At 35.8% G+C, this 27,010-nt stretch overlaps 1 protein-coding gene across 6 annotated transcripts in view; it reads right to left on the reverse strand.

Moving 5' to 3' along the window:
• Positions 1–27,010, reverse strand: part of LOC134839070 (neural cell adhesion molecule 1-like) — a 511,831-nt gene that overhangs the window by 183,214 nt on the left and 301,607 nt on the right. For all 6 annotated transcript variants that reach the window (XM_063854482.1, XM_063854480.1, XM_063854481.1 and 3 more), the window contains one exon: positions 26,554–26,753. In XM_063854482.1, the coding sequence (XP_063710552.1) occupies positions 26,554–26,753 (200 nt within the window). The remainder of the gene's footprint in view (positions 1–26,553; positions 26,754–27,010) is intronic.

A 27,010-nucleotide genomic window follows, 5' to 3' on the forward strand; every position in this document is an offset into this window, starting at 1 on the left:
CATTTTTGACGACACATGACAACTAATATGGACGTCTGGAAGAGCTCAATGTTAATCGATATTGTAAACCTACCAAGCTAGCGTTCAAGCCGCGAGCAAAATTTAGCTGGAGTATTTTAAACGTACTGAAAATTGTCGATATAAAATCGGTAGTTTTCGGATTGTTTTCGTCGTGATAATGGAACGAATTGGGTTCTCTACACGTTGAAACTTATCAGATGCGGCTAGAATTGCTTGTTACCATACATAAACTAGATAAAAAACACTTTCACAAGAATTTGATTTTTATAATAGCTCACTTTTTAAAAAGATTGTTGTTTTTCCCTTGGATAGATGCTACACATTTTCGAAGGACAACTTTTTTCATTTTTGACGACACATGACAACTAATATGGGCGTCTGAGAGAGCTCAGTGTTATTTGATAATGTAAACCTACCAAGCTAGCCTTGAAGCCGCGAGCAAAATTTTGCTGGAGTGTTTTAAACGTACTGAAACTTGTCGATATAAAAAATCTGTAGTTTTCGGATTGTTTTCGTCGTGATAATGGAACGAATTGGGTTATCTACACGTTGAAACTTATCAGACGCGGCTAGAATTGCTTGTTACCATACATAAACTGAATAACAAACTCTCACAAGAATTTGGTTTTTATAATAGCTCACTTTTTAAAAAGATTGTTGTTTTTCCCTTGGATAGATGCTACACATTTTCGAAGGACAACCTTTTTCATTTTTGACGACACATGACAACTAATATGGGCGTCTGAGAGAGCTCAGTGTTATTTGATAATGTAAACCTACCAAGCCAGCCTTGAAGCCGCGAGCAAAATTTTGCTGGAGTGTTTTAAACGTACTGAAACTTGTCGATATAAGATCGGTAGTTTTCGGATTGTTTTCGTCGTGATAATGGAACGAATGGGGTTCTCTACACGTTGAAACTTATCAGATGCGGCTAGAATTGCTTGTTACCATACATAAACTGAATAACAAACTCTCACAAGAATTTGGTTTTTATAATAGCTCACTTTTTAAAAAGATTGTTGTTTTTCCCTTGGATAGATGCTACACATTTTCGAAGGACAACTTTTTCATTTTTGACGACACATGACAACTAATATGGGCGTCTGAGAGAGCTCAGTGTTATTTGATAATGTAAACCTACCAAGTCAGCCTTGAAACCGCGAGCAGAATTTAGCTGGTGTGTTTTAAACTCACTGAAACTTGTCGATATAAAATCGGTAGTTTTCGGATTGTTTTCGTCGTGATAATGAAACGAATTGGGTTCTCTACACGTTGAAACTTATCAGACGCAGCTAGAATTGCTTGTTACCGTACATTAACTAGATAATAACACTCTCACAAGAATTTGATCTTTATAATAGCTCATTATTTAAAAAGATTGTTGTTTTTCTCTTGGATCGAAGGTACACATTTTCGAAGGACAACTTTTTTCTTTTTTGACGACACCTGACAACTAATATGGGCGTCTGAGAGAGCTCAGTGTTATTTGATAATGTAAACCTACCAAGCTAGCGTTCAAGCCGCGAGCAATATTTTGCTGGAGTGTTTTAAACGTACTGAAACTTGTCGATAAAAAATCAGTAGTTTTTGGATTGTTTTCGTCGTGATAATGGATTGAATGGGGTTCTCTACACGTTGAAACTTATCAGACGCGGCTAGAATTTCTTGTTACCGTACATAAACTAGATAATAACACTCTCACAAGAATTTGATTTTTTATAATAGCTCACTTTTTAAAAAGATAGATGCTACACATTTTCGAAGGACAACTTTTTTCATTTTTGACGACACATGACAACTAATATGGGCGTCTGAGAGAGCTCAGTGTTATTTGATAATGTAAACCTACCAAGCTAGCGTTCAAGCCGCGAGAAAAATTTTGCTGGAGTGTTTTAAACGTACTGAAACTTGTCGATATAAAATCGGTAGTTTTCGGATTGTTTTCGTCGTGATAATGGAACGAATGGGGTTCTCTACACGTTGAAACTTATCAGACGCGGCTAGAATTGCTTGTTACCGTACATAAACTGAATAACAAACTCTCACAAGAATTTAGTTTTTATAATAGTTCACTTTTTAAAAAGATTATTGTTTTTACCTTGGAGAGATGCTACAGATTTTAGAAGGACAACTTTTTTCTTTTTTGACGACACATGACAACTAATGTGGGCGTCTGGAAGAACTCAGTATTATTTGTTAATGTAAACCTACCAAGCTAGCGTTGAAACCGCGAGCAAAATTTAGCTGGTGTGTTTTAAACTCACTGAAACTTGTCGATATAAAATCGGTAGTTTTCGGATTGTTTTCGTCGTGATAATGGAACGAATTGGGTTCTCTACACGTTGAAACTTATCAGACGCGGCCAGAATTGCTTGTTACCGTACATTAACTAGATAATTACACTCTCGCAAGAATTCGATCTTTATAATAGCTCATTTTTTAAAAAGATTGTTGTTTTTCTCTTGGATCGAAGCTACACATTTTCGAAGGACAACTTTTTTCATTTTTGACGACACATGACAACTAATATGGGCGTCTGAGAGAGCTCAGTGTTATTTGATAATGTAAACCTACCAAGCTAGCGTTCAAGCCGCGAGCAAAATTTTGCTGGAGTGTTTTAAACGTACTGAAACTTGTCGATAAAAAATCAGTAGTTTTCGGATTGTTTTCGTCGTGATAATGGATTGAATGGGGTTCTCTACACGTTGAAACTTATCAGACGCGGCTAGATTTTCTTGTTACCGTACATAAACTAGATAATAACACTCTCACAAGAATTTGATTTTTATAATAGCTCAGTTTTTAAAAAGATAGATGCTACACATTTTCGAAGGACAACTTTTTTCATTTTTGACGACACATGACAACTAATATGGGCGTCTGAGAGAGCTCAGTGTTATTTGATAATGTAAACCTACCAAGCTAGCCTTGAAGCCGCGAGCAAAATTTTGCTGGAGTGTTTTAAACTTACTGAAGCTTGTCGATATAAAATCGGTAGTTTTCGGATTGTTTTCGTCGTGATAATGGAACGAATGGGGTTCTCTACACGTTGAAACTTATCAGACGCGGCTAGAATTGCTTGTTACCGTACATAAACTGATCAACAAACTCTCACAAGAATTTGGTTTTTGTAATAGTTCACTTTTTAAAAAGATTGTTGTTTTTACCTTGGATAGATGCTACACGTTTTCGAAGGACAACTTTTTTCATTTTTGACGACACATGACAACTAATATGGGCGTCTGAGAGAGCTCAGTGTTATTTGATGATGTAAACCTACCAAGCTAGCCTTGAAGCCGCGAGCAAAATTTTGCTGGAGTGTTTTAAACTTACTGAAACTTGTCGATATAAAATCGGTAGTTTTCGGATTGTTTTCGTCGTGATAATGGAACGAATGGGGTTCTCTACACGTTGAAACTTATCAGACGCGGCTAGAATTGCTTTTTACCGTACATAAACTGAATAACAAACTCTCACAAGAATTTGGTTTTTGTAATAGTTCACTTTTTAAAAAGATTGTTGTTTTTACCTTGGATAGATGCTACAGATTTTTGAAGGACAACTTTTTTCTTTTTTGACGACACATGACAACTAATATGGGAGTCTGGAAGAACTCAGTATTATTTGATATTGTAAACCTACCAAGCTAGCGTTGAAACCGCGAGCAAAATTTACCTGGTGTGTTTTAAACTCACTGAAACTTGTCGATATAAAATCGGTAGTTTTCGGATTGTTTTCGTCGTGATAATGAAACGAATTGGGTTCTCTACACGTTGAAACTTATCAGACGCGGCTAGAATTGCTTGTTACCGTACATTAACTAGATAATAACACTCTCACAAGAATTTGATCTTTATAATAGCTCATTTTTAAAAAAGATTGTTGTTTTTCTCTTGGATCGACGCTACACATTTTCGAAGGACAACTTTTTTCAATTTTGACGACACATGACAACTAATATGGGCGTCTGAGAGAGCTCAGTGTTATTTGATAATGTAAACCTAACAAGCTAGCGTTCAAGCCGCGAGCAAAATTTTGCTGGAGTGTTTTAAACGTACTGAAGCTTGTCGATAAAAAATCAGTAGTTTTCGGATTGTTTTCGTCGTGATAATGGATTGAATGGGTTCTCTACAAGTTGAAACTTATCAGACGCGGCTAGAATTTCTTGTTACCGTACATAAACTAGATAATAACACTCTCACAAGAATTTGATCTTTATAATAGCTCATTTTTAAAAAAGATTGTTGTTTTTCTCTTGGATCGATGCTACACATTTTCGAAGGACAACTTTTTTCATTTTTGACGACACATGACAACTAATATGGGCGTCTGAGAGAGCTCAGTGTTATTTGATAATGTAAACCTACCAAGCTAGCGTTCAAGCCGCGAGCAAAATTTTGCTGGAGTGTTTTAAACGTACTGAAACTTGTCGATAAAAAATCAGTAGTTTTCGGATTGTTTTCGTCGTGATAATGGATTGAATGGGGTTCTCTACACGTTGAAACTTATCAGACGCGGCTAGATTTTCTTGTTACCGTACATAAACTAGATAATAACACTCTCACAAGAATTTGATTTTTATAATAGCTCAGTTTTTAGAAAGATAGATGCTACACATTTTCGAAGGACAACTTTTTTCATTTTTGACGACACATGACAACTAATATGGGCGTCTGAGAGAGCTCAGTGTTATTTGATAATGTAAACCTACCAAGCTAGCCTTGAAGCCGCGAGCAAAATTTTGCTGGAGTGTTTTAAACTTACTGAAGCTTGTCGATATAAAATCGGTAGTTTTCGGATTGTTTTCGTCGTGATAATGGAACGAATGGGGTTCTCTACACGTTGAAACTTATCAGACGCGGCTAGAATTGCTTGTTACCGTACATAAACTGATCAACAAACTCTCACAAGAATTTGGTTTTTGTAATAGTTCACTTTTTAAAAAGATTGTTGTTTTTACCTTGGATAGATGCTACACGTTTTCGAAGGACAACTTTTTTCATTTTTGACGACACATGACAACTAATATGGGCGTCTGAGAGAGCTCAGTGTTATTTGATGATGTAAACCTACCAAGCTAGCCTTGAAGCCGCGAGCAAAATTTTGCTGGAGTGTTTTAAACTTACTGAAACTTGTCGATATAAAATCGGTAGTTTTCGGATTGTTTTCGTCGTGATAATGGAACGAATGGGGTTCTCTACACGTTGAAACTTATCAGACGCGGCTAGAATTGCTTTTTACCGTACATAAACTGAATAACAAACTCTCACAAGAATTTGGTTTTTGTAATAGTTCACTTTTTAAAAAGATTGTTGTTTTTACCTTGGATAGATGCTACAGATTTTTGAAGGACAACTTTTTTCTTTTTTGACGACACATGACAACTAATATGGGAGTCTGGAAGAACTCAGTATTATTTGATATTGTAAACCTACCAAGCTAGCGTTGAAACCGCGAGCAAAATTTACCTGGTGTGTTTTAAACTCACTGAAACTTGTCGATATAAAATCGGTAGTTTTCGGATTGTTTTCGTCGTGATAATGAAACGAATTGGGTTCTCTACACGTTGAAACTTATCAGACGCGGCTAGAATTGCTTGTTACCGTACATTAACTAGATAATAACACTCTCACAAGAATTTGATCTTTATAATAGCTCATTTTTAAAAAAGATTGTTGTTTTTCTCTTGGATCGACGCTACACATTTTCGAAGGACAACTTTTTTCATTTTTGACGACACATGACAACTAATATGGGCGTCTGAGAGAGCTCAGTGTTATTTGATAATGTAAACCTAACAAGCTAGCGTTCAAGCCGCGAGCAAAATTTTGCTGGAGTGTTTTAAACGTACTGAAGCTTGTCGATAAAAAATCAGTAGTTTTCGGATTGTTTTCGTCGTGATAATGGATTGAATGGGTTCTCTACAAGTTGAAACTTATCAGACGCGGCTAGAATTTCTTGTTACCGTACATAAACTAGATAATAACACTCTCACAAGAATTTGATCTTTATAATAGCTCATTTTTAAAAAAGATTGTTGTTTTTCTCTTGGATCGATGCTACACATTTTCGAAGGACAACTTTTTTCAATTTTGACGACACATGACAACTAATATGGGCGTCTGAGAGAGCTCAGTGTTATTTGATAATGTAAACCTACCAAGCTAGCGTTGAAACCGCGAGCAAAATTTAGCTGGTGTGTTTTAAACTCACTGAAACTTGTCGATATAAAATCGGTAGTTTTCGGATTGTTTTCGTCGTGATAATGGAACGAATGGGGTTCTCTACACGTTGAAACTTATCAGACGCGGCTAGAATTGCTTTTTACCGTACATAAACTGAATAACAAACTCTCACAAGAATTTGGTTTTTGTAATAGTTCACTTTTTAAAAAGATTGTTGTTTTTACCTTGGATAGATGCTACAGATTTTTGAAGGACAACTTTTTTCTTTTTTGACGACACATGACAACTAATATGGGAGTCTGGAAGAACTCAGTATTATTTGATATTGTAAACCTACCAAGCTAGCGTTGAAACCGCGAGCAAAATTTACCTGGTGTGTTTTAAACTCACTGAAACTTGTCGATATAAAATCGGTAGTTTTCGGATTGTTTTCGTCGTGATAATGAAACGAATTGGGTTCTCTACACGTTGAAACTTATCAGACGCGGCTAGAATTGCTTGTTACCGTACATTAACTAGATAATAACACTCTCACAAGAATTTGATCTTTATAATAGCTCATTTTTAAAAAAGATTGTTGTTTTTCTCTTGGATCGACGCTACACATTTTCGAAGGACAACTTTTTTCAATTTTGACGACACATGACAACTAATATGGGCGTCTGAGAGAGCTCAGTGTTATTTGATAATGTAAACCTAACAAGCTAGCGTTCAAGCCGCGAGCAAAATTTTGCTGGAGTGTTTTAAACGTACTGAAGCTTGTCGATAAAAAATCAGTAGTTTTCGGATTGTTTTCGTCGTGATAATGGATTGAATGGGTTCTCTACAAGTTGAAACTTATCAGACGCGGCTAGAATTTCTTGTTACCGTACATAAACTAGATAATAACACTCTCACAAGAATTTGATCTTTATAATAGCTCATTTTTAAAAAAGATTGTTGTTTTTCTCTTGGATCGATGCTACACATTTTCGAAGGACAACTTTTTTCAATTTTGACGACACATGACAACTAATATGGGCGTCTGAGAGAGCTCAGTGTTATTTGATAATGTAAACCTACCAAGCTAGCGTTGAAACCGCGAGCAAAATTTAGCTGGTGTGTTTTAAACTCACTGAAACTTGTCGATATAAAATCGGTAGTTTTCGGATTGTTTTCGTCGTGATAATGAAACGAATTGGGTTCTCTACACGTTGAAACTTATCAGACGCGGCTAGAATTGCTTGTTACCGTACATTAACTAGATAATAACACTCTCACAAGAATTTGATCTTTGTAATAGCTCATTTTTTAAAAAGATTGTTGTTTTTCTCTTGGATCGATGCTACACATTTTCGAAGGACAACTTTTTTCAATTTTGACGACACATGACAACTAATATGGGCGTCTGAGAGAGCTCAGTGTTATTTGATAATGTAAACCTACCAAGCTAGCGTTGAAACCGCGAGCAAAATTTAGCTGGTGTGTTTTAAACGTACTGAAACTTGTCGATAAAAAATCAGTAGTTTTCGGATTGTTTTCGTCGTGATAATGGAACGAATGGGGTTCTCTACACGTTGAAACTTATCAGACGCGGCTAGCATTGCTTTTTACCGTACATAAACTGAATAACAAACTCTCACAAGAATTTGGTTTTTGTAATAGTTCACTTTTTAAAAAGATTGTTGTTTTTACCTTGGATAGATGCTACAGATTTTTGAAGGACAACTTTTTTCTTTTTTGACGACACATGACAACTAATATGGGCGTCTGGAAGAACTCAGTATTATTTGATAATGTAAACCTACCAAGCTAGCGTTGAAACCGCGAGCAAAATTTAGCTGGTGTGTTTTAAACTCACTGAAACTTGTCGATATAAAATCGGTAGTTTTCGGATTGTTTTCGTCGTGATAATGGATTGAATGGGGTTCTCTACAAGTTGAAACTTGTCAGACGCGGTTAGAATTTCTTGTTACCGTACATAAACTAGATAATAACACTCTCACAAGAATTTGATTTTTATAATAGCTCACTTTTTAAAAAGATAGATGCTACACATTTTCGAAGGACAACTTTTTTCATTTTGACGACACATGACAACTAATATGGGCGTCTGAGAGAGCTCAGTGTTATTTGATAATGTAAACCTACCAAGCTAGCCTTGAAGCCGCGAGCAAAATTTTGCTGGAGTGTTTTAAACGTACTGAAACTTGTCGATATAAAATCAGTAGTTTTCGGATTGTTTTCGTCGTGATAATGGAACGAATGGGGTTCTCTACACGTTGAAACTTATCAGACGCGGCTAGAATTGCTCGTTACCGTACATAAACTAGATAATAACACTCTCACAAGAATTTGGTTTTTATAAAAGTTCACTTTTTAAAAAGATTGTTGTTTTTCCTTTGGATAGATGCTACACATTTTCGAAGGACAACTTTTTTCATTTTTGACGACACATGACAACTAATATGGGCGTCTTAGAGAGCTCAGTGTTATTTGATAATGTAAACCTACCCAGCTAGCGTTCAAGCCGCGAGCAAAAGTTTGCTGGAGTGTTTTAAACGTACTGAAACTTGTCGATATAAAATCGGTAGTTTTCGGATTGTTTTCGTCGTGATAATGGAACGAATTGGGTTCTCTATACGTTGAAACTTATCAGACGCGGCTAGAATTTCTTTTACCGTACTTAAACTAGATAATAACACTCTCACAAGAATTTGATTTTTATAATAGCTCACTTTTTAAAAAGATAGATGCTACACATTTTCGAAGGACAACTTTTTTCATTTTTGACGACACATGACAACTAATATGGGCGTCTGAGAGAGCTCAGTGTTATTTGATAATGTAAACCTACCCAGCTAGCGTTCAAGCCGCGATCAAAAGTTTGCTGGTGTGTTTTAAACTCACTGAAACTTGTCGATATAAAATCGGTAGTTTTCGGATTGTTTTCGTCGTGATAATGGAACGAATGGGGTTCTCTACACGTTGAAACTTATCAGACGCGGCTAGAATTGCTCGTTACCGTACATAAACTAGATAATAACACTCTCACAAGAATTTGGTTTTTATAAAAATTCACTTTTTAAAAAGATTGTTGTTTTTCCTTTGGATAGATGCTACACATTTTCGAAGGACAACTTTTTTCATTTTTGACGACACATGACAACTAATATGGGCGTCTTAGAGAGCTCAGTGTTATTTGATAATGTAAACCCACCCAGCTAGCGTTCAAGCCGCGAGCAAAAGTTTGCTGGTGTGTTTTAAACTCACTGAAACTTGTCGATATAAAATCGGTAGTTTTCGGATTGTTTTCGTCGTGATAATGGAACGAATGGCGTTCTCTACACGTTGAAACTTATCAGACGCGGCAAGAATTGCTCGTTACCGTACATTAACTAGATAATAACACTCTCACAAGAATTTGGTTTTTATAAAAGTTCCTTTTTTCAAAAGATTGTTGTTTTTCCTTTGGATAGATGCTTCACATTTTCGAAGGACAACTTTTTTCATTTTTGACGACACATGACAACTAATATGGGCGTCTTAGAGAGCTCAGTGTTATTTGATAATGTAAACCAACCCAGCTAGCGTTTAAGCCGCGAGCAAAAGTTTGCTGGTGTGTTTTAAACTCACTGAAACTTGTCGATATAAAATCGGTAGTTTTCGGATTGTTTTCGTCGTGATAATGAAACGAATTGGGTTCTCTACACGTTGAAACTTATCAGACGCGGCTAGAATTGCTTGTTACCGTACATTAACTAGATAATAACACTCTCACAAGAATTTGATCTTTATAATAGCTCATTTTTTAAAAAGATTGTTGTTTTTCTCTTGGATCGATGCTACACATTTTCGAAGGACAACTTTTTTCAATTTTGACGACACATGACAACTAATATGGGCGTCTGAGAGAGCTCAGTGTTATTTGATAATGTAAACCTAACAAGCTAGCGTTCAAGCCGCGAGCAAAATTTTGCTGGAGTGTTTTAAACGTACTGAAACTTGTCGATAAAAAATCAGTAGTTTTCGGATTGTTTTCGTCGTGATAATGGATTGAATGGGGTTTTCTACAAGTTGAAACTTATCAGACGCGGCTAGAATTTCTTGTTACCGTACATAAACTAGATAATAACACTCTCAAAAGAGTTTGATCTTTATAATAGCTCATTTTTTAAAAAGATTGTTGTTTTTCTCTTGGATCGATGCTACACATTTTCGAAGGACAACTTTTTTCAATTTTGACGACACATGACAACTAATATGGGCGTCTGAGAGAGCTCAGTGTTATTTGATAATGTAAACCTACCAAGCTAGCGTTGAAACCGCGAGCAAAATTTAGCTGGTGTGTTTTAAACTCACTGAAACTTGTCGATATAAAGTCGGTAGTTTTCGGATTGTTTTCGTCGTGATAATGAAAAGAATTGGGTTCTCTACTTGTTGAAACTTATCAGACGCTGCTAGAATTGCTTGTTACCGTACATTAACTAGATAATAACACTCTCACAAGAATTTGATCTTTATAATAGCTCATTTTTTAAAAAGATTGTTGTTTTTCTCTTGGATCGATGTCACACATTTTCGAAGGACAACTTTTTTCAATTTTGACGACACATGACAACTAATATGGGCGTCTGAGAGAGCTCAGTGTTATTTGATAATGTAAACCTATCAAGCTAGCGTTCAAGCCGCGAGCAAAATTTTGCTGGAGTGTTTTAAACGTACTGAAACTTGTCGATAAAAAATCAGTAGTTTTCGGATTGTTTTCGTCGTGATAATGGAACGAATGGGGTTCTCTACACGTTGAAACTTATCAGACGCGGCTAGCATTGCTTGTTACCGTACATAAACTGAATAACAAACTGTCACAAGAATTTGGTTTTTGTAATAGTTCACTTTTTAAAAAGATTGTTGTTTTTACCTTGGATAGATGCTACAGATTTTTGAAGGACAACTTTTTTCTTTTTTGACGACACATGACAACTATTTTGGGCGTCTGGAAGAACTCAGTATTATTTGATAATGTAAGCCAACCAAGCTAGCGTTGAAACCGCGAGCAAAATTTAGCTGGTGTGTTTTAAACTCACTGAAACTTGTCGATATAAAATCGGTAGTTTTCGGATTGTTTTCGTCGTGATAATGAAACGAATTGGGTTCTCTACACGTTGAAACTTATCAGACGCGGCTAGAATTGCTTGTTACCGTACATTAACTAGATAATAACACTCTCACAAGAATTTGATCTTTATAATAGCTCATTTTTTAAAAAGATTGTTGTTTTTCTCTTGGATCGATGCTACACATTTTCGAAGGACAACTTTTTTCAATTTTGACGACACATGACAACTAATATGGGCGTCTGAGAGAGCTCAGTGTTATTTGATAATGTAAACCTACCAAGCTAGCGTTGAAACCGCGAGCAAAATTTAGCTGGTGTGTTTTAAACTCACTGAAACTTGTCGATATAAAATCGGTAGTTTTCGGATTGTTTTCGTCGTGATAATGAAACGAATTGGGTTCTCTACTTGTTGAAACTTATCAGACGCTGCTAGAATTGCTTGTTACCGTACATTAACTAGATAATAACACTCTCACAAGAATTTGATCTTTATAATAGCTCATTTTTTAAAAAGATTGTTGTTTTTCTCTTGGATCGATGTCACACATTTTCGAAGGACAACTTTTTTCAATTTTGACGACACATGACAACTAATATGGGCGTCTGAGAGAGCTCAGTGTTATTTGATAATGTAAACCTATCAAGCTAGCGTTCAAGCCGCGAGCAAAATTTTGCTGGAGTGTTTTAAACGTACTGAAACTTGTCGATAAAAAATCAGTAGTTTTCGGATTGTTTTCGTCGTGATAATGGAACGAATGGGGTTCTCTACACGTTGAAACTTATCAGACGCGGCTAGCATTGCTTGTTACCGTACATAAACTGAATAACAAACTCTCACAAGAATTTGGTTTTTGTAATAGTTCACTTTTTAAAAAGATTGTTGTTTTTACCTTGGATAGATGCTACAGATTTTTGAAGGACAACTTTTTTCTTTTTTGACGACACATGACAACTAATATGGGCGTCTGGAAGAACTCAGTATTATTTGATAATGTAAACCTACCAAGCTAGCGTTGAAACCGCGAGCAAAATTTAGCTGGTGTGTTTTAAACTCACTGAAACTTGTCGATATAAAATCGGTAGTTTTCGGATTGTTTTCGTCGTGATAATGAAACGAATTGGGTTCTCTACACGTTGAAACTTATCAGACGCGGCTAGAATTGCTTGTTACCGTACATTAACTAGATAATAACACTCTCACAAGAATTTGATCTTTATAATAGCTCATTTTTTAAAAAGATTGTTGTTTTTCTCTTGGATCGATGCTACACATTTTCGAAGGACAACTTTTTTCAATTTTGACGACACATGACAACTAACATGGGCGTCTGAGAGAGCTCAGTGTTATTTGATAATGTAAACCTATCAAGCTAGCGTTCAAGCCGCGAGCAAAATTTTGCTGGAGTGTTTTAAACACTGAAACTTGTCGATAAAAAATCAGTAGTTTTCGGATTGTTTTCGTCGTGATAATGGATTGAATGGGGTTCTCTACAAGTTGAAACTTATCAGACGCGGTTAGAATTTCCTGTTACCGTACAAAAACTAGATAATAACACTCTCACAAGAATTCGATTTTTATAATAGCTCACTTTTTAAAAAGATAGATGCTACACATTTTCGAAGGACAACTTTTTTCATTTTTGACGACACATGACAACTAATATGGGCGTCTGAGAGAGCTCAGTGTTATTTGATAATGTAAACCTACCAAGCTAGCCTTGAAGCCGAGAGCAAAATTTTGCTGGAGTGTTTTAAACGTACTGAAACTTGTCGATATTAAATCGGTAGTTTTCGGATTGTTTTCGTCGTGATAATGGAACGAATGGGGTTCTCTACACGTTGAAACATATCAGACGCGGCTAGAATTGCTCGTTACCGTACATAAACTAGATAATAACACTCTCACAAGAATTTGGTTTTTATAAAAGTTCACTTTTTAAAAAGATTGTTGTTTTTCCTTTGGATAGATGCTACACATTTTCGAAGGACAACTTTTGTTCATTTTTGACGACACATGACAACTAATATGGGCGTCTTAGAGAGCTCAGTGTTATTTGATAATGTAAACCTACCCAGCTAGCGTTCAAGCCGCGAGCAAAAGTTTGCTGGAGTGTTTTAAACATACTGAAACTTGTCGATATAAAATCGGTAGTTTTCGGATTGTTTTCGTCGTGATAATGGAACGAATTGGGTTCTCTACACGTTGAAACTTATCAGACGCGGCTAGAATTTCTTTTACCGTACATAAACTAGATAATAACACTCTCACAAGAATTTGATTTTTATAATAGCTCACTTTTTAAAAAGATAGATGCTACACATTTTCGAAGGACAACTTTTTTCATTTTTGACGACACATGACAACTAATATGGGCGTCTGAGAGAGCTCAGTGTTATTTGATAATGTAAACCTACCAAGCTAGCGTTCAAGCCGCGAGCAAAATTTTGCTGGAGTGTTTTAAACGTACTGAAACTTGTCGATAAAAAATCAGTAGTTTTCGGATTGTTTTCGTCGTGATAATGGATTGAATGGGGTTCTCTACACGTTGAAACTTATCAGACGCGGCTAGAATTGCTTGTTACCGTACAGAAACTGAATAATAAACTCTCACAAGAATTTGGTTTTTATAATAGTTCACTTTTTAAAAAGATTGTTGTTTTTACCTTGGATAGATGCTACACATTTTTGAAAGACAATTTTTTTCTTTTTTGACGACAAATGACAACTAATATGGGCGTCTGGAAGAACTCAGTTTTATTTGATAATGTAAACCTACCAAGCTAGCGTTGAAACCGCGAGCAAAATTTTGCTGGTGTGTTTTAAACTTACTGAAACTTGTCGATATAAAATCGGTAGTCTTCGGATTGTTTTCGTCGTGATAATTGAACGAATAGGGTTCTCTACACGTTGAAACTTATCAGACGCGACTAGAATTGCTCGTTACGGTACATAAACTAGATAATAACACTCTCAGAAGAATTTGGTTTTTATAATAGTTCACTTTTTAAAAAGATTGTTAATTTTACCTTGGATAGATGCTACACATTTTCAATGGACAACTTTTTTTCATTTTTTACGACACAAGACAATTAATATTGGCGTCTGGAAGAGCTCAGTGTTATTTGATAGTGTAAACCTACCAAGCTAGCGTTGAAGCCGCGAGCAAGATTTTGCTGTAGTGTTTTAAACTTACTGAAACTTGTCGATATAAAATCGGTAGTTTTCGGATTGTTTTCGTCGTGATAATGGAACAAATGGGGTTCTGTACACTTTCAAACTTATCAGACGTGCTAGAATTGCTCGTTACCGTACATAAACTGAATAATAAACTCTCAGAAGAATTTGGTTTTTATAATAGTTCACTTTTTAAAAAGATTGTTAATTTTCCCTTGGATAGATGCTACACATTTTCAATGGACAACTTTTTTTCAATTTTTACGACACAAGACAATTAATATGGGCGTCTGGAAGAGCTCAGTGTTATTTGATAGTGTAAACCTACCAAGCTAGCGTTGAAGCCGCGAGCAAGATTTTGCTGGAGTGTTTTAAACTTACTGAAACTTGTCGATATAAAATCGGTAGTTTTCGGATTGTTTTCGTCGTGATAATGGAACGAATGAGGTTCTCTACACGTTGAAACTTATCAGACGCGGCTAGAATTGCTCGTTTTCGTACATAAACTAGATAATAACACTCTCACAAGAATTTTATTTTTATAATAGTTCTTTTTTTTAAAAGATTGTTGTTTTTCCCTTGGATAGATGCTACCCATTTTCGAAGGACAACTTTTTTCATTTTTGACGACACATGACAACTAATATGGGCGTCTGAGAGAGCTCAGTGTTATTTGATAAAGTAAACCTACCAAGCTAGCGTTCAAGCCGCGAGAAAAATTTAGCTGGTGTGTTTTAAACTTACTGAAACTTGTCGATATAAAATCGGTAGTTTTCGTATTGTTTTCGTCGTGATAATGGAACAAATGGGGTTCTGTACACGTTGAAACTTATCAGATGCGGCTAGAATTGCTTGTTACCGTACATAAACTGAATAATAAACTCTCACAAGAATTTGGTTTTTATAATAGTTCACTTTTTAAAAAGATTGTTAATTTTCCCTTGGATAGATGCTACACATTTTCGATGGACAACTTTTTTCATTTTTTACGACACAAGACAATTAATATGGGCGTCTGGAAGAGCTCAGTGTTATTTGATAATGTAAACCTACCAACCTAGCGTTGAAGCCGCGAGAAAAATTTAGCTGGTGTGTTTTAAACTTACTGAAACTTGTCGATATAAAATCGGTAGCCTTCGGATTGTTTTCGTCGTGATAATTGAACAAATGGAGTTCTCTACACGTTGAAACTTAACAGACACGGCTAGAATTGCTTGTTACGGTACATAAGCTAGATAATAACTCTCTCACAAGAATTTGGTTTTAACAATAGTTCACTTTTTAAAAAGATTGTTAATTTTCCCTTGGATAGATGCAACACATTTTCGATGGACAACTTTTTTCATTTTTTACGACACAAGACAATTAATATGGGCGTCTGGAAGAGCTCAGTGTTATTTGATAATGTAAACCTACCAAGCTAGCGTTGAAGCCGCGAGCAAGATTTTGCTGGAGTGTTTTAAACTTACTGAAACTTGTCGAAATAAAATCGGTAGTCTTCGGATTGTTTTCGTCGTGATAAATGAACAAATGGGGTTCTCTACACGTTGAACTTATCAGACGCGGCGAGAATTGCTCGTTACGGTACATAAACTAGATAATAACACTCTCACAAGAATTTGGTTTTTATAATGGTTCACTTTTTAAAAAGATTGTTAATTTTCCCTTGGATAGATGCTACACATTTTCGATGGACAACATTTTTTCATTTTTTACGACACAAGACAATTAAAATGGGCGTCTGGAAGAGCTCAGTGTTATTTGATAATGTAAACCTACCAAGCTAGCGTTGAAGCCGCGAGCAAGATTTTGCTGGAGTGTTTTAAACTTACTGAAACTTGTCGATATAAAATCGGTAGTTTTCGGATTGTTTTCGTCGTGATAATGGAACGAATGGGGTTCTCTACACGTTGAAACTTATCAGACGCGGCTAGAATTGCTTGTTACCGTACATAAACTGAATAATAAACTCTCACAAGAATTTGGTTTTTATAATAGTTCATTTTTTAAAAAGATTGTTAATTTTCCCTTGGATAGATGCTACCCATTCTCGATGGACAATTTTTTTCATTTTTTACGACACAAGACAATTAAAATGGGCGTCTGGAAGAGCTCAGTGTTATTTGATAATGTAAACCTACCAAGCTAGCGTTGAAGCCGCGAGCAAGATTTTGCTGGAGTGTTTTAAACTTACTGAAACTTGTCGAAATAAAATCGGTAGTTTTCGGATTGTTTTCGTCGTGATAATGGAACGAATGGAGTTCTCTACACGTTGAAACTTATCAGACACGGTTAGAATTGCTCGTTACGGTACATAAACTAGATAATAACACTCTCACAAGAATTTGGTTTTAACAAAAGTTCACTTTTTAAAAAGATTGTTAATTTTCCCTTGGATAGATGCTACACATTTTCGATGGACAACTTTTTTCATTTTTTACGACACAAGACAATTAATATGGGCGTCTGGAAGAGCTCAGTGTTATTTGATAATGTAAACCTACCAAGCTAGCGTTGAAGCCGCGAGCAAGATTTTGCTGGAGTGTTTTAAACTTACTGAAACTTGTCGAAATAAAATCGGTAGTCTTCGGATTGTTTTCGTCGTAATAAATGAACAAATGGGGTTCTCTACACGTTGAAACTTATCAGACGCGGCTAGAATTGCTCATTACGGTATATAAACTAGATAAAAACACTCTCACAAGAATTTGGTTTTAACAAAAGTTCACTTTTTAAAAAGATTGTTAATTTTCCCTTGGATAAATGCTACACATTTTCGATGGACAACTTTTTTCCATTTTTTACGACACAAGACAATTAATATGGGCGTATGGAAGAGCTCAGTGTTATTTGATAATGTAAACCTACCAAGCTAGCGTTGAAGCCGCGAGCAAGATTTTGCTGGAGTGTTTTAAACTTACTGAAACTGGTCGAAATAAAATCGGTAGTCTTCGGATTGTTTTCGTCGTGATGAATGATTAAATGGGGTTCTCTACACGTTGAAACTTATCAGACGCGGCAAGAATTGCTCGTTACGGTACATAAACTAGATAATAACACTCTCACAAGAATTTGGTTTTTAAAATAGTTCACTTTTTAAAAAGATTGTTAATTTTCCCTTGGATAGATGCTACACATTTTCAAAGGACAACCTTTTTAGTTTTTGACGACACAAGACAATTAATATGGGCGTCTGTAAGAGCTCAATATTATTTGATAATGTAAACCTACCAAGCTATCATTGAAACCGCGAGCAAAATATAGCTGGTGTGTTTTAAACTTACTGAAACTTGTCGATATAAAATCGGTAGTCTTCGGATTGTTTTCGTCGTGATAATTGAACGAATGGGGTTCTCTACACGTTGAAACTTATCAGACGCGGCTAGAATTGCTCATTACGGTACATAAACTAGATAATAACACTCTCACAAGAATTTGGTTTTAACAAAAGTTCACTTTTTAAAAAGATTGTTAATTTTCCCTTGGATAGATGCTACACATTTTCGATGGACAACTTTTTTCCATTTTTTACGACACAAGACAATTAATATGGGCGTATGGAAGAACTCAGTGTTATTTGATAATGTAAACCTACCAAGCTAGCGTTGAAGCCGCGAGCAAGATTTTGCTGGAGTGTTTTAAACTTACTGAAACTGGTCGAAATAAAATCGGTAGTCTTCGGATTGTTTTCGTCGTGATAAATGATTAAATGGGGTTCTCTACACGTTGAAACTTATCAGACGCGGCAAGAATTGCTCGTTACGGTACATAAACTAGATAATAACACTCTCACAAGAATTTGGTTTTTAAAATAGTTCACTTTTTAAAAAGATTGTTAATTTTCCCTTGGATAGATGCTACACATTTTCAAAGGACAACCTTTTTAGTTTTTGACGACACAAGACAATTAATATGGGCGTCTGTAAGAGCTCAATATTATTTGATAATGTAAACCTACCAAGCTATCATTGAAACCGCGAGCAAAATATAGCTGGTGTGTTTTAAACTTACTGAAACTTGTCGATATAAAATCGGTAGTCTTCGGATTGTTTTCGTCGTGATAATTGAACGAATGGGGTTCTCTACACGTTGAAACTTATCAGACGCGGCTAGAATTGCTCATTACGGTACATAAACTAGATAATAACACTCTCACAAGAATTTGGTTTTAACAAAAGTTCACTTTTTAAAAAGATTGTTAATTTTCCCTTGGATAGATGCTACACATTTTCGATGGACAACTTTTTTCATTTTTTACGACACAAGACAATCAATATGGGCGTCTGGAAGAGCTCAGTGTTATTTGATAATGTAAACCTACCAAGCTAGCGTTGAAGCCGCGAGCAAGATTTTGCTGGAGTGTTTTAAACTTACTGAAACTTGTCGAAATAAAATCGGTAGTCTTCGGATTGTTTTCGTCGTAATAAATGAACAAATGGGGTTCTCTACACGTTGAAACTTATCAGACGCGGCTAGAATTGCTCATTACGGTACATAAACTAGATAAAAACACTCTCACAAGAATTTGGTTTTAACAAAAGTTCACTTTTTAAAAAGATTGTTAATTTTCCCTTGGATAGATGCTACACATTTTCGATGGACAACTTTTTTCCATTTTTTACGACACAAGACAATTAATATGGGCGTATGGAAGAGCTCAGTGTTATTTGATAATGTAAACCTACCAAGCTAGCGTTGAAGCCGCGAGCAAGATTTTGCTGGAGTGTTTTAAACTTACTGAAACTGGTCGAAATAAAATCGGTAGTCTTCGGATTGTTTTCGTCGTGATAAATGATTAAATGGGGTTCTCTACACGTTGAAACTTATCAGACGCGGCAAGAATTGCTCGTTACGGTACATAAACTAGATAATAACACTCTCACAAGAATTTGGTTTTTAAAATAGTTCACTTTTTAAAAAGATTGTTAATTTTCCCTTGGATAGATGCTACACATTTTCAAAGGACAACCTTTTTAGTTTTTGACGACACAAGACAATTAATATGGGCGTCTGTAAGAGCTCAATATTATTTGATAATGTAAACCTACCAAGCTATCATTGAAACCGCGAGCAAAATATAGCTGGTGTGTTTTAAACTTACTGAAACTTGTCGATATAAAATCGGTAGTCTTCGGATTGTTTTCGTCGTGATAATTGAACGAATGGGGTTCTCTACACGTTGAAACTTATCAGACGCGGCTAGAATTGCTCATTACGGTACATAAACTAGATAACAACACTCTCACAGGAATTTGGTTTTTTTTATAATAATTCACTTTTTAAAAAGATTGTTAATTTTCCCTTGGATAGATGCTACACATTTTCGATGGACAACATTTTTTCATTTTTTACGACAAAAGACAATTAAAATGGGCGTCTGGAAGAGCTCAGTGTTATTTGATAATGTAAACCTACCAAGCTAGCGTTGAAGCCGCGAGCAAGATTTTGCTGGAGTGTTTTAAACTTACTGAAACTTGTCGAAATAAAATCGGTAGTTTTCGGATTGTTTTCGTCGTGATAATGGAACGAATGGGGTTCTCTACACTTTCAAACTTATCAGACGTGCTAGAATTGCTCGTTACCGTACATAAACTGAATAATAAACTCTCACAAGAATTTGGTTTTTATAATAGTTCACTTTTTAAAAAGATTGTTGTTTTTACCTTGGATAGATGCTACACATTTTCGATGGACAACATTTTTTCGTTTTTTACGACAAAAGACAATTAAAATGGGCGTCTGGAAGAGCTCAGTGTTATTGGATAATGTAAACCTACCAAGCTAGCGTTGAAGCCGCGAGCAAGATTTTGCTGGAGTGTTTTAAACTTACTGAAACTTGTCGAGATAAAACCGGTAGTTTTCGGATGGTTTTCGTCGTGATAATGGAACGAATGGGGTTCTCAACACATTGAACTTATCAGACGCGGCTAGAATTGCTCGTTACCATGATAAACTAGATAAAAACACTCTCACAAGAATTTTGTTTTTATAATAGTTCTTTTTTTAAAAAGATTGTTGTTTTTCCCTTGGATAGATGCTACACATTTTTTTTTCCTTTATGACGACACATGACAACTAATATGGGCGTCTGGAAGAACTCAGTATTATTTGATAATGTAAACCTACCAAGCTAGTGTTGAAACCGCGAGCAAAGTTAAGCTGGAGTGTTTTAAACTTACTGAAACTTGTCGATATAAAATCGGTAGTCTGCGGAATGTTTTCGTCGTGATAATGGAACGAATGGGGTTTTCTACACGTTGAAATTTATCAGACGCGGCTAGAATTGCTCGTTACTGTACATAAACTAGATAATAACACTCTCACAAGAATTTGGTTTTTCTAATAGTTCACTTTTTAAAAACATTGTTGTTTTTCCCTTGGATAGATGCTACACATTTTCGAAGGACAACTTTTTTAATTTTTGACGACACAAGACAATTATTATGGGCATCTGGAAGAGTTCAGAGCAATTTGATAATGTAAATTTTGCTGGAGTGTTTTAAACTTACTGAAACTTGTCGATATCAAATCGGTAGTTTTCGGATTGTTTTCGTCGTGATAATGGAACAAATGGTGTTCTGTACACATTGAAACTTATCAGACGCGGCTAAAATTGCTCGTTACCGTACATAAACTAGATAATAACACTCTCACAAGAATTTGGTTTTTATAATAATTCACTTTCTAAAAAGATTGTTGTTTTTCCCTTGGATAGATGCTACACATTTTTGAAGGACAACTTTTTTCATTTTTGACGACAAATGACAACTAATATGGGCACCTGGAAGAACTCAGTATTATTTGATAATGTAAACATACCAAGCTAGCGCTGAAACCGCGAACAAAATTTAGCTGGAGTGTTTTAAACTTACTGAAACTTGTCGATATAAAATCGGTAGTCTTCGGATTGTTTTCGTCGTGATAATGGAACAAAAGGGGTTCTCTACAGGTTGAAACTTATCAGACGCGGCTAGAATTGCACGTTACTGTACATAAACTTGACAATATCACTCTCACAAGAATTTGGTTTTTATAAAAGTTCACTTTTTAAAAAGATTGTTGTTTTTCCCTTGGGTAGATGCTACACATTTTCGAAGGACAACTTTTTTCATTTGACGACACATGACAGCTAATATGGGCGTCTGGAAGAGTTCAGTGTATTTTAATTACATAAATCCACCAAGTTAGCGTTGGAGCCGGGAGGAAAATTTAGCTGGAGTATTTTAAACTTAATGAAACTTGTCGACATAGAATCGGTAGTTTTCGGATTGTTTTCGACGTGATAATGGAACAAATGGGGTTCTCTACCAATTGAAACTTATCAGACGCGGCTAGAATTGCTCGTTACCGTACATAAACTAGATAATAACACTCTCACAAAAATATGGTTTTTATAATAAATCACTTTTTGAAAAGATTGTTGTTTTTCCCTCGGATAGATGCTACACATTTTCTAAGGACAATTTTTTTCATTTTTGACGACACATGACAACTAATATGGGCGTCTCTGTTGAAACCGCGAGCAAAATTTAGCTGGAGTGTATTAAACGATATAAAATCGGTAGTCTTTGGATTGTTTTCGTCGTGATAATGGAACGAAAGGCGTTCTCTACACGTTGAAACTTATCAGACGCGGCAAGAATTGCTCGTTGCCGTACATAAACTAAATAATAACACTCTCAAAAGAATTTGGTTTTTATAATAGTTCACTTTTTAAAAAGATTGTTGTTTTTCCCTTGGATAGATGCTACACATTTTCATAGGACAACCTTTTTAATTTTTGACGACACAAGACAATTATTATGGGCGTCTGGAAGAGCTCAGTGTTATTTGATAATGTAAACCTACCAAGCTAGCGTTGAAGCCGCGAGCAAAATTTTGCTGAAGTGTTTGAAACTTACTGAAGATTGTCAGTATCAAATCGGTAGTTTTCAGATTGTTCTCGTCGTGGTAATGGAAGGAATAGGGTTCTCTACACGTTGAAACTTATCAGACGCGGCTAAAATTGCTCGTTACCGTACATAAACTAGATAATAACACTCTCACAAGAATTTGGTTTTGATAATAGTTCACTTTTTTAAAAGATTGTTGTTTTTCCCTTGGATAGATGCTACACATTTTCGATGGACAATTTTTTCCTTTTTTGACGACACAAGACATATATTATGGGCGTCTGAAAGAGCTCAGTGTTGTTTGATAATGTAAACCTACCAAGTTAGCGTTGGAGCCGCGAGCAAATTTTTGATGGAGTGTTTTGAATTTAATGAACTTTGTTGATAAAAAATTGGTAGTTTTCGGATTGTTTTCGTCGTGATAATGGAACGAATAGGGTTCTCTACACGTTGAAACTTATCAGACGCGGCTAGAATTGCTCGTTGCCGTATATAAACTAGATAATAACACTCTCACAAAAATTTGGTTTTTATAATAGTTCACTTTTTAAAAAGATTGTTGTTTTTCCCTTGGATAGATGCTACACATTTTCAAAGGACAACCTTTTTAATTTTTGACGACACAAGACAATTATTATGGGCGTCTGGAAGAGCTCAGTGTTGTTTGATAATGTAAACCTACCAAGTTAGCGTTGGAGCCGCAAGCAAATTTTTGATGGAGTGTTTTGAATTTAATGAACTTTGTTGATGAAAAATTGGTAGTTTTCGGATTGTTTTCTTCGTGATAATGGGATGTATGTGGTTCTCTACACGTTGATACTCATCAGACTTGCCTCGAATTGCTCGTTACCGTTTAGACACTAGTTGATAACACTCTAGACAAGGTTTTTTTAAAAAGATCGTTGTTTTTCCCTTGGATAGTTGCTACACATCTTCGATGGACAAATTTTTTCCTTTTTGACGACACATGACAACTAATATGGACGTCTGGAAAAGCTCAATGTTAATCGATATTGTAAACCTACCAAGCTAGCGTTGAAGCCGCAAGCAAATTTTTGCTGGAGTGTTTTAAACGTACTGAAACTTGTCGATATAAAATCGGTAGTTTTCGGATTGTTTTCGTCGTGATAATGGAACGAATGGGGTTCTCTACACGTTGAAACTTATCAGACGCGGCTAGAATTGCTCGTTACCGTACATAAACTAGATAAGAACACTCTCACAAGAATTTGGTTTTTATAATAGTTCACTTTTTAAAAAGATTGTTGTTTTTCCCTTGGAATGATGCTACACATTTTCGAAGGACAAATTTTTTCGTTTTTGACGACACATGACAACGAATATGGACGTCTGGAAGAGCTCAATGTTAATCGATATTGTAAACCTACCAAGCTAGCGTTGAGGCCGCGAGCAAAATTTTGCTGGAGTGTTTTAAACGTACTGAAACTTGTCGATATAAAAATCGGTTGTTTTTGGATTGCTTTCGTCGTGATAATGGAACGAATTGGGTTCTCTACACGTTGAAACTTATCAGACGCGGCTAGAATTGTTCGTTACCGTACATAAACTGAATAATAAACTCTCACAAGAATTTGGTTTTTATAATATTTCACTTTTTAAAAAGATTGTTGTTTTTACCTTGGATAGATGCTACACATTTTTGAAGGACAACTTTTTCCATTTGACGACACATGACAGCTAATATGGGCGTCTGGAAGAGTTCAGTGTTCTTTAATTACATAAATCCACCAAGTTAGCGTAAGAGCCGGGAGGAAAATTTAGCTGGAGTGTTTTAAACTTAATGAAACTTGTCGATATAAAATCGGTAGTTTTCGGTTCAATTTCGTCGTGATAATGGAATGTATGGGGTTCTCTACACGTTGAAACTTATCAGACGCGGCTAGAATTGCTCGTTACCGAACACAAATTAGACAATGACACTTTTAGAAGAAATTGTTTTATATAATATATCACTTTATCAAAATTTGTTGTTTTTCCCGTGGATAGTTGCTTAACATTTTCGAAAGACGTATTTTTGACTTTGACGACACCTGACAGCTAATATGTGTTGTTTGATTATGTAAACCTATCAAGGTAGCGTTGGAGCCGGGAGCAAAATTTCGCTGGAGTGTCTTTAACTTAATGAGCCTTGTCGACATAAATTCGGTGGTTTTTTAGATTTTTCATTTGTCGTGATTATGGAAGGTTGATGACACATGACAGCTAATATGGGCGTATCAATGAGCTCAAATTTATTTGATTATGTAATTCTAGCAAGTTAGCATTTCAACCGGGAGCAAACCTTTGCTGGGGTGTTTTAAACTTAATGAACTTGTCGACATAAAATCGGTAGTTTTTGGATTGTTTTGTCGTGATAACGGAACGTTTGGGGTTATCGAAACGTTGAAAGTTGTCAGACGAGCCTAGAATTGCTCGTTAGCGTACATAAAGGAGATAACAACACTCTCAGAGGATTTTGGTTTTATAATAGTTCACTTTATAAAATTATTGTTGTTTTCCCCTTGGATAGATGCTACACATTTTCGAAGGACACTTTTTTCCACTTTTGACGACAAAAGACAGCTGAAAATGGCGTCTGGAAGAGCTCAGTGTTATTTGATTTTGTAAACCTACCAAGGTAGCGTCGGAGCCGCGAGCAAAATTTCGTTGGAGGGTTTTAAAATTATTGAACATTGTCGATATAGAATCGGTATTTTTCGGATTGTTTTTGTCTTGATAGTGGAACGTATGGGGTTCTCTAATTAGGAAATTTGTCAGACACGCCTAGAATTGCTCGATACCTTTTAGACACTAATTGATAACACTCTAAGAAGAATTTGTTTTTTATAATAGTTCACTTTATAAAAAGATGGTTGTTTGTCCCTTGGATAAATGCTAAACACTTTCGAAGAACAATTTTTTCCATTTTTGACGACACATGACAGCCAATGTAGCTGTTTCGATGTGCTCAAGTTTTTTGTTTATGTAAAATTAGCTAGATAGCGTTGGAACCCGGAACAAAATTGCGCTGAGGTGATTTTAACCTTATGAATTTGTCTACAGAAAATCGGTGGTTTTCAGATTTTTTTAAGTCTTGATACTGGAAAGTATGGGGTTCTCTACGTATTGAAATTTTTCGGACGCGCCTAGAATTGCTCGTTACCGTACATAAAACAGATAATAACACTCTCAGATGAAATTGGTTTTTCAATAGGTCACTTTATAAAAAGATTGTTGTTTTTCCATTGGATAGATGCTACAAAATTTCGAAGGACAACTTTTTCCATTTGTGACGACACATGCCAGCTAAAATGGACGTCTCGAAGAGCTGAGTGTTATTTGATTATGTAAACCTACCAAGGTAGCATTGGAGCCGGGAGCGAAATTCGCTGGAGTGTTTTAAACTTAATGAACCTTGTCGACATAAATTCGGTGGTTTTTTAGTATTTTCATTAGTCGTGATAATGGAAGGTTGACGACACATGACAGATAATTTTTCGTATAGGTATCGGGTTTAAAGGTTGCCATTTTGGCCAGTTTGGGAGTATCAACGCGCGATATATTTTGCGCTTCTAACGATTAGGCGGAGATTTAATCCGTCTTAGAAATCGTTCGAAATTGGTTGAAAGAAGCTTATTTGCCATCATTGATTTGTTACAAGCAGCGAATTCTATTCTTTTATAGTTTATATGGCGTATGGGGTGATGATTTTTATAGAAAATTTTCAAATTTTATGAAAGGTTTTTTTTCATTTTTTTATAACATTTAATTTGTTAATGATATTTATGTTATTACTGCTCCATAAGCCTTAAAAGGCAGTCAGAACATTCAGGGCTTCGCCCTGATACGAGCAGTCTTGTTGTGTTTGAAGTCACGTAATTGCAAACTGATAGCTCAGAAGCTGTCTAAGTGCAGGGTGACAAAATTTTGGTCATATATGCACAGTAAAAAAAAAGGATATAGTTATGCAATTTTATGATATGAAGAAAATGGTAGTCGTACAGTTTTTATACAAGATTTAAAATTATGGGAGAATTGTTGATTATTTTTGTCTAACCAGATAGCTAGATTTCTTAAGAACGGAATATGAGCTAGGAGCTGATTTCTGTTGGTAATAATGGAAAGGTGCGATAAAAAATAAGACTGACAAATAATCAAAGGAACAGTTGGTAGTAATCTAACATAGAGAGTGTTGGTTGTTATTTGTCCGTCAACGTAAGTAACGTTGCGGTAGTTGATGAGTTTCTGGCCAGCAAATGTCCAGAGGAAGTCTTGGTTGGCGACGGACGGCTTGGCATCCACCTGGCACTCTATACAGATATCAGATCCCTCGAACGCCTTCACCGTCTCCTCAACTTTTCCATTAGTAGGGTAGGGACGATCTAAGGAGAAAAAAGTAATTCCAGGAAAAAAATTGTGGAGTTCATTGACTAGTACTAGGCTACTACTTAGTGCAAAAAGAGACCAATTATGACGCTACTGTGCTCCCCGAGTCGAGATTTTTCACCTATTTCGAAGCAAGATTTTAGCGGTTTGAGCGGTTTTTTAGACAATTTCGCTCAAAATCTTGCTTCAAAATGAGCGGTTTGAGCGGTTTTTGAACGGTTTATCTAGAAAAACCGCGGTTTTGAGCGTTTTA

This window comes from Symsagittifera roscoffensis, chromosome 2, assembly GCF_963678635.1.
Source record: "Symsagittifera roscoffensis chromosome 2, txSymRosc1.1, whole genome shotgun sequence".
In the NCBI taxonomy this organism is placed as follows: Eukaryota; Metazoa; Xenacoelomorpha; order Acoela; family Convolutidae; genus Symsagittifera; species Symsagittifera roscoffensis.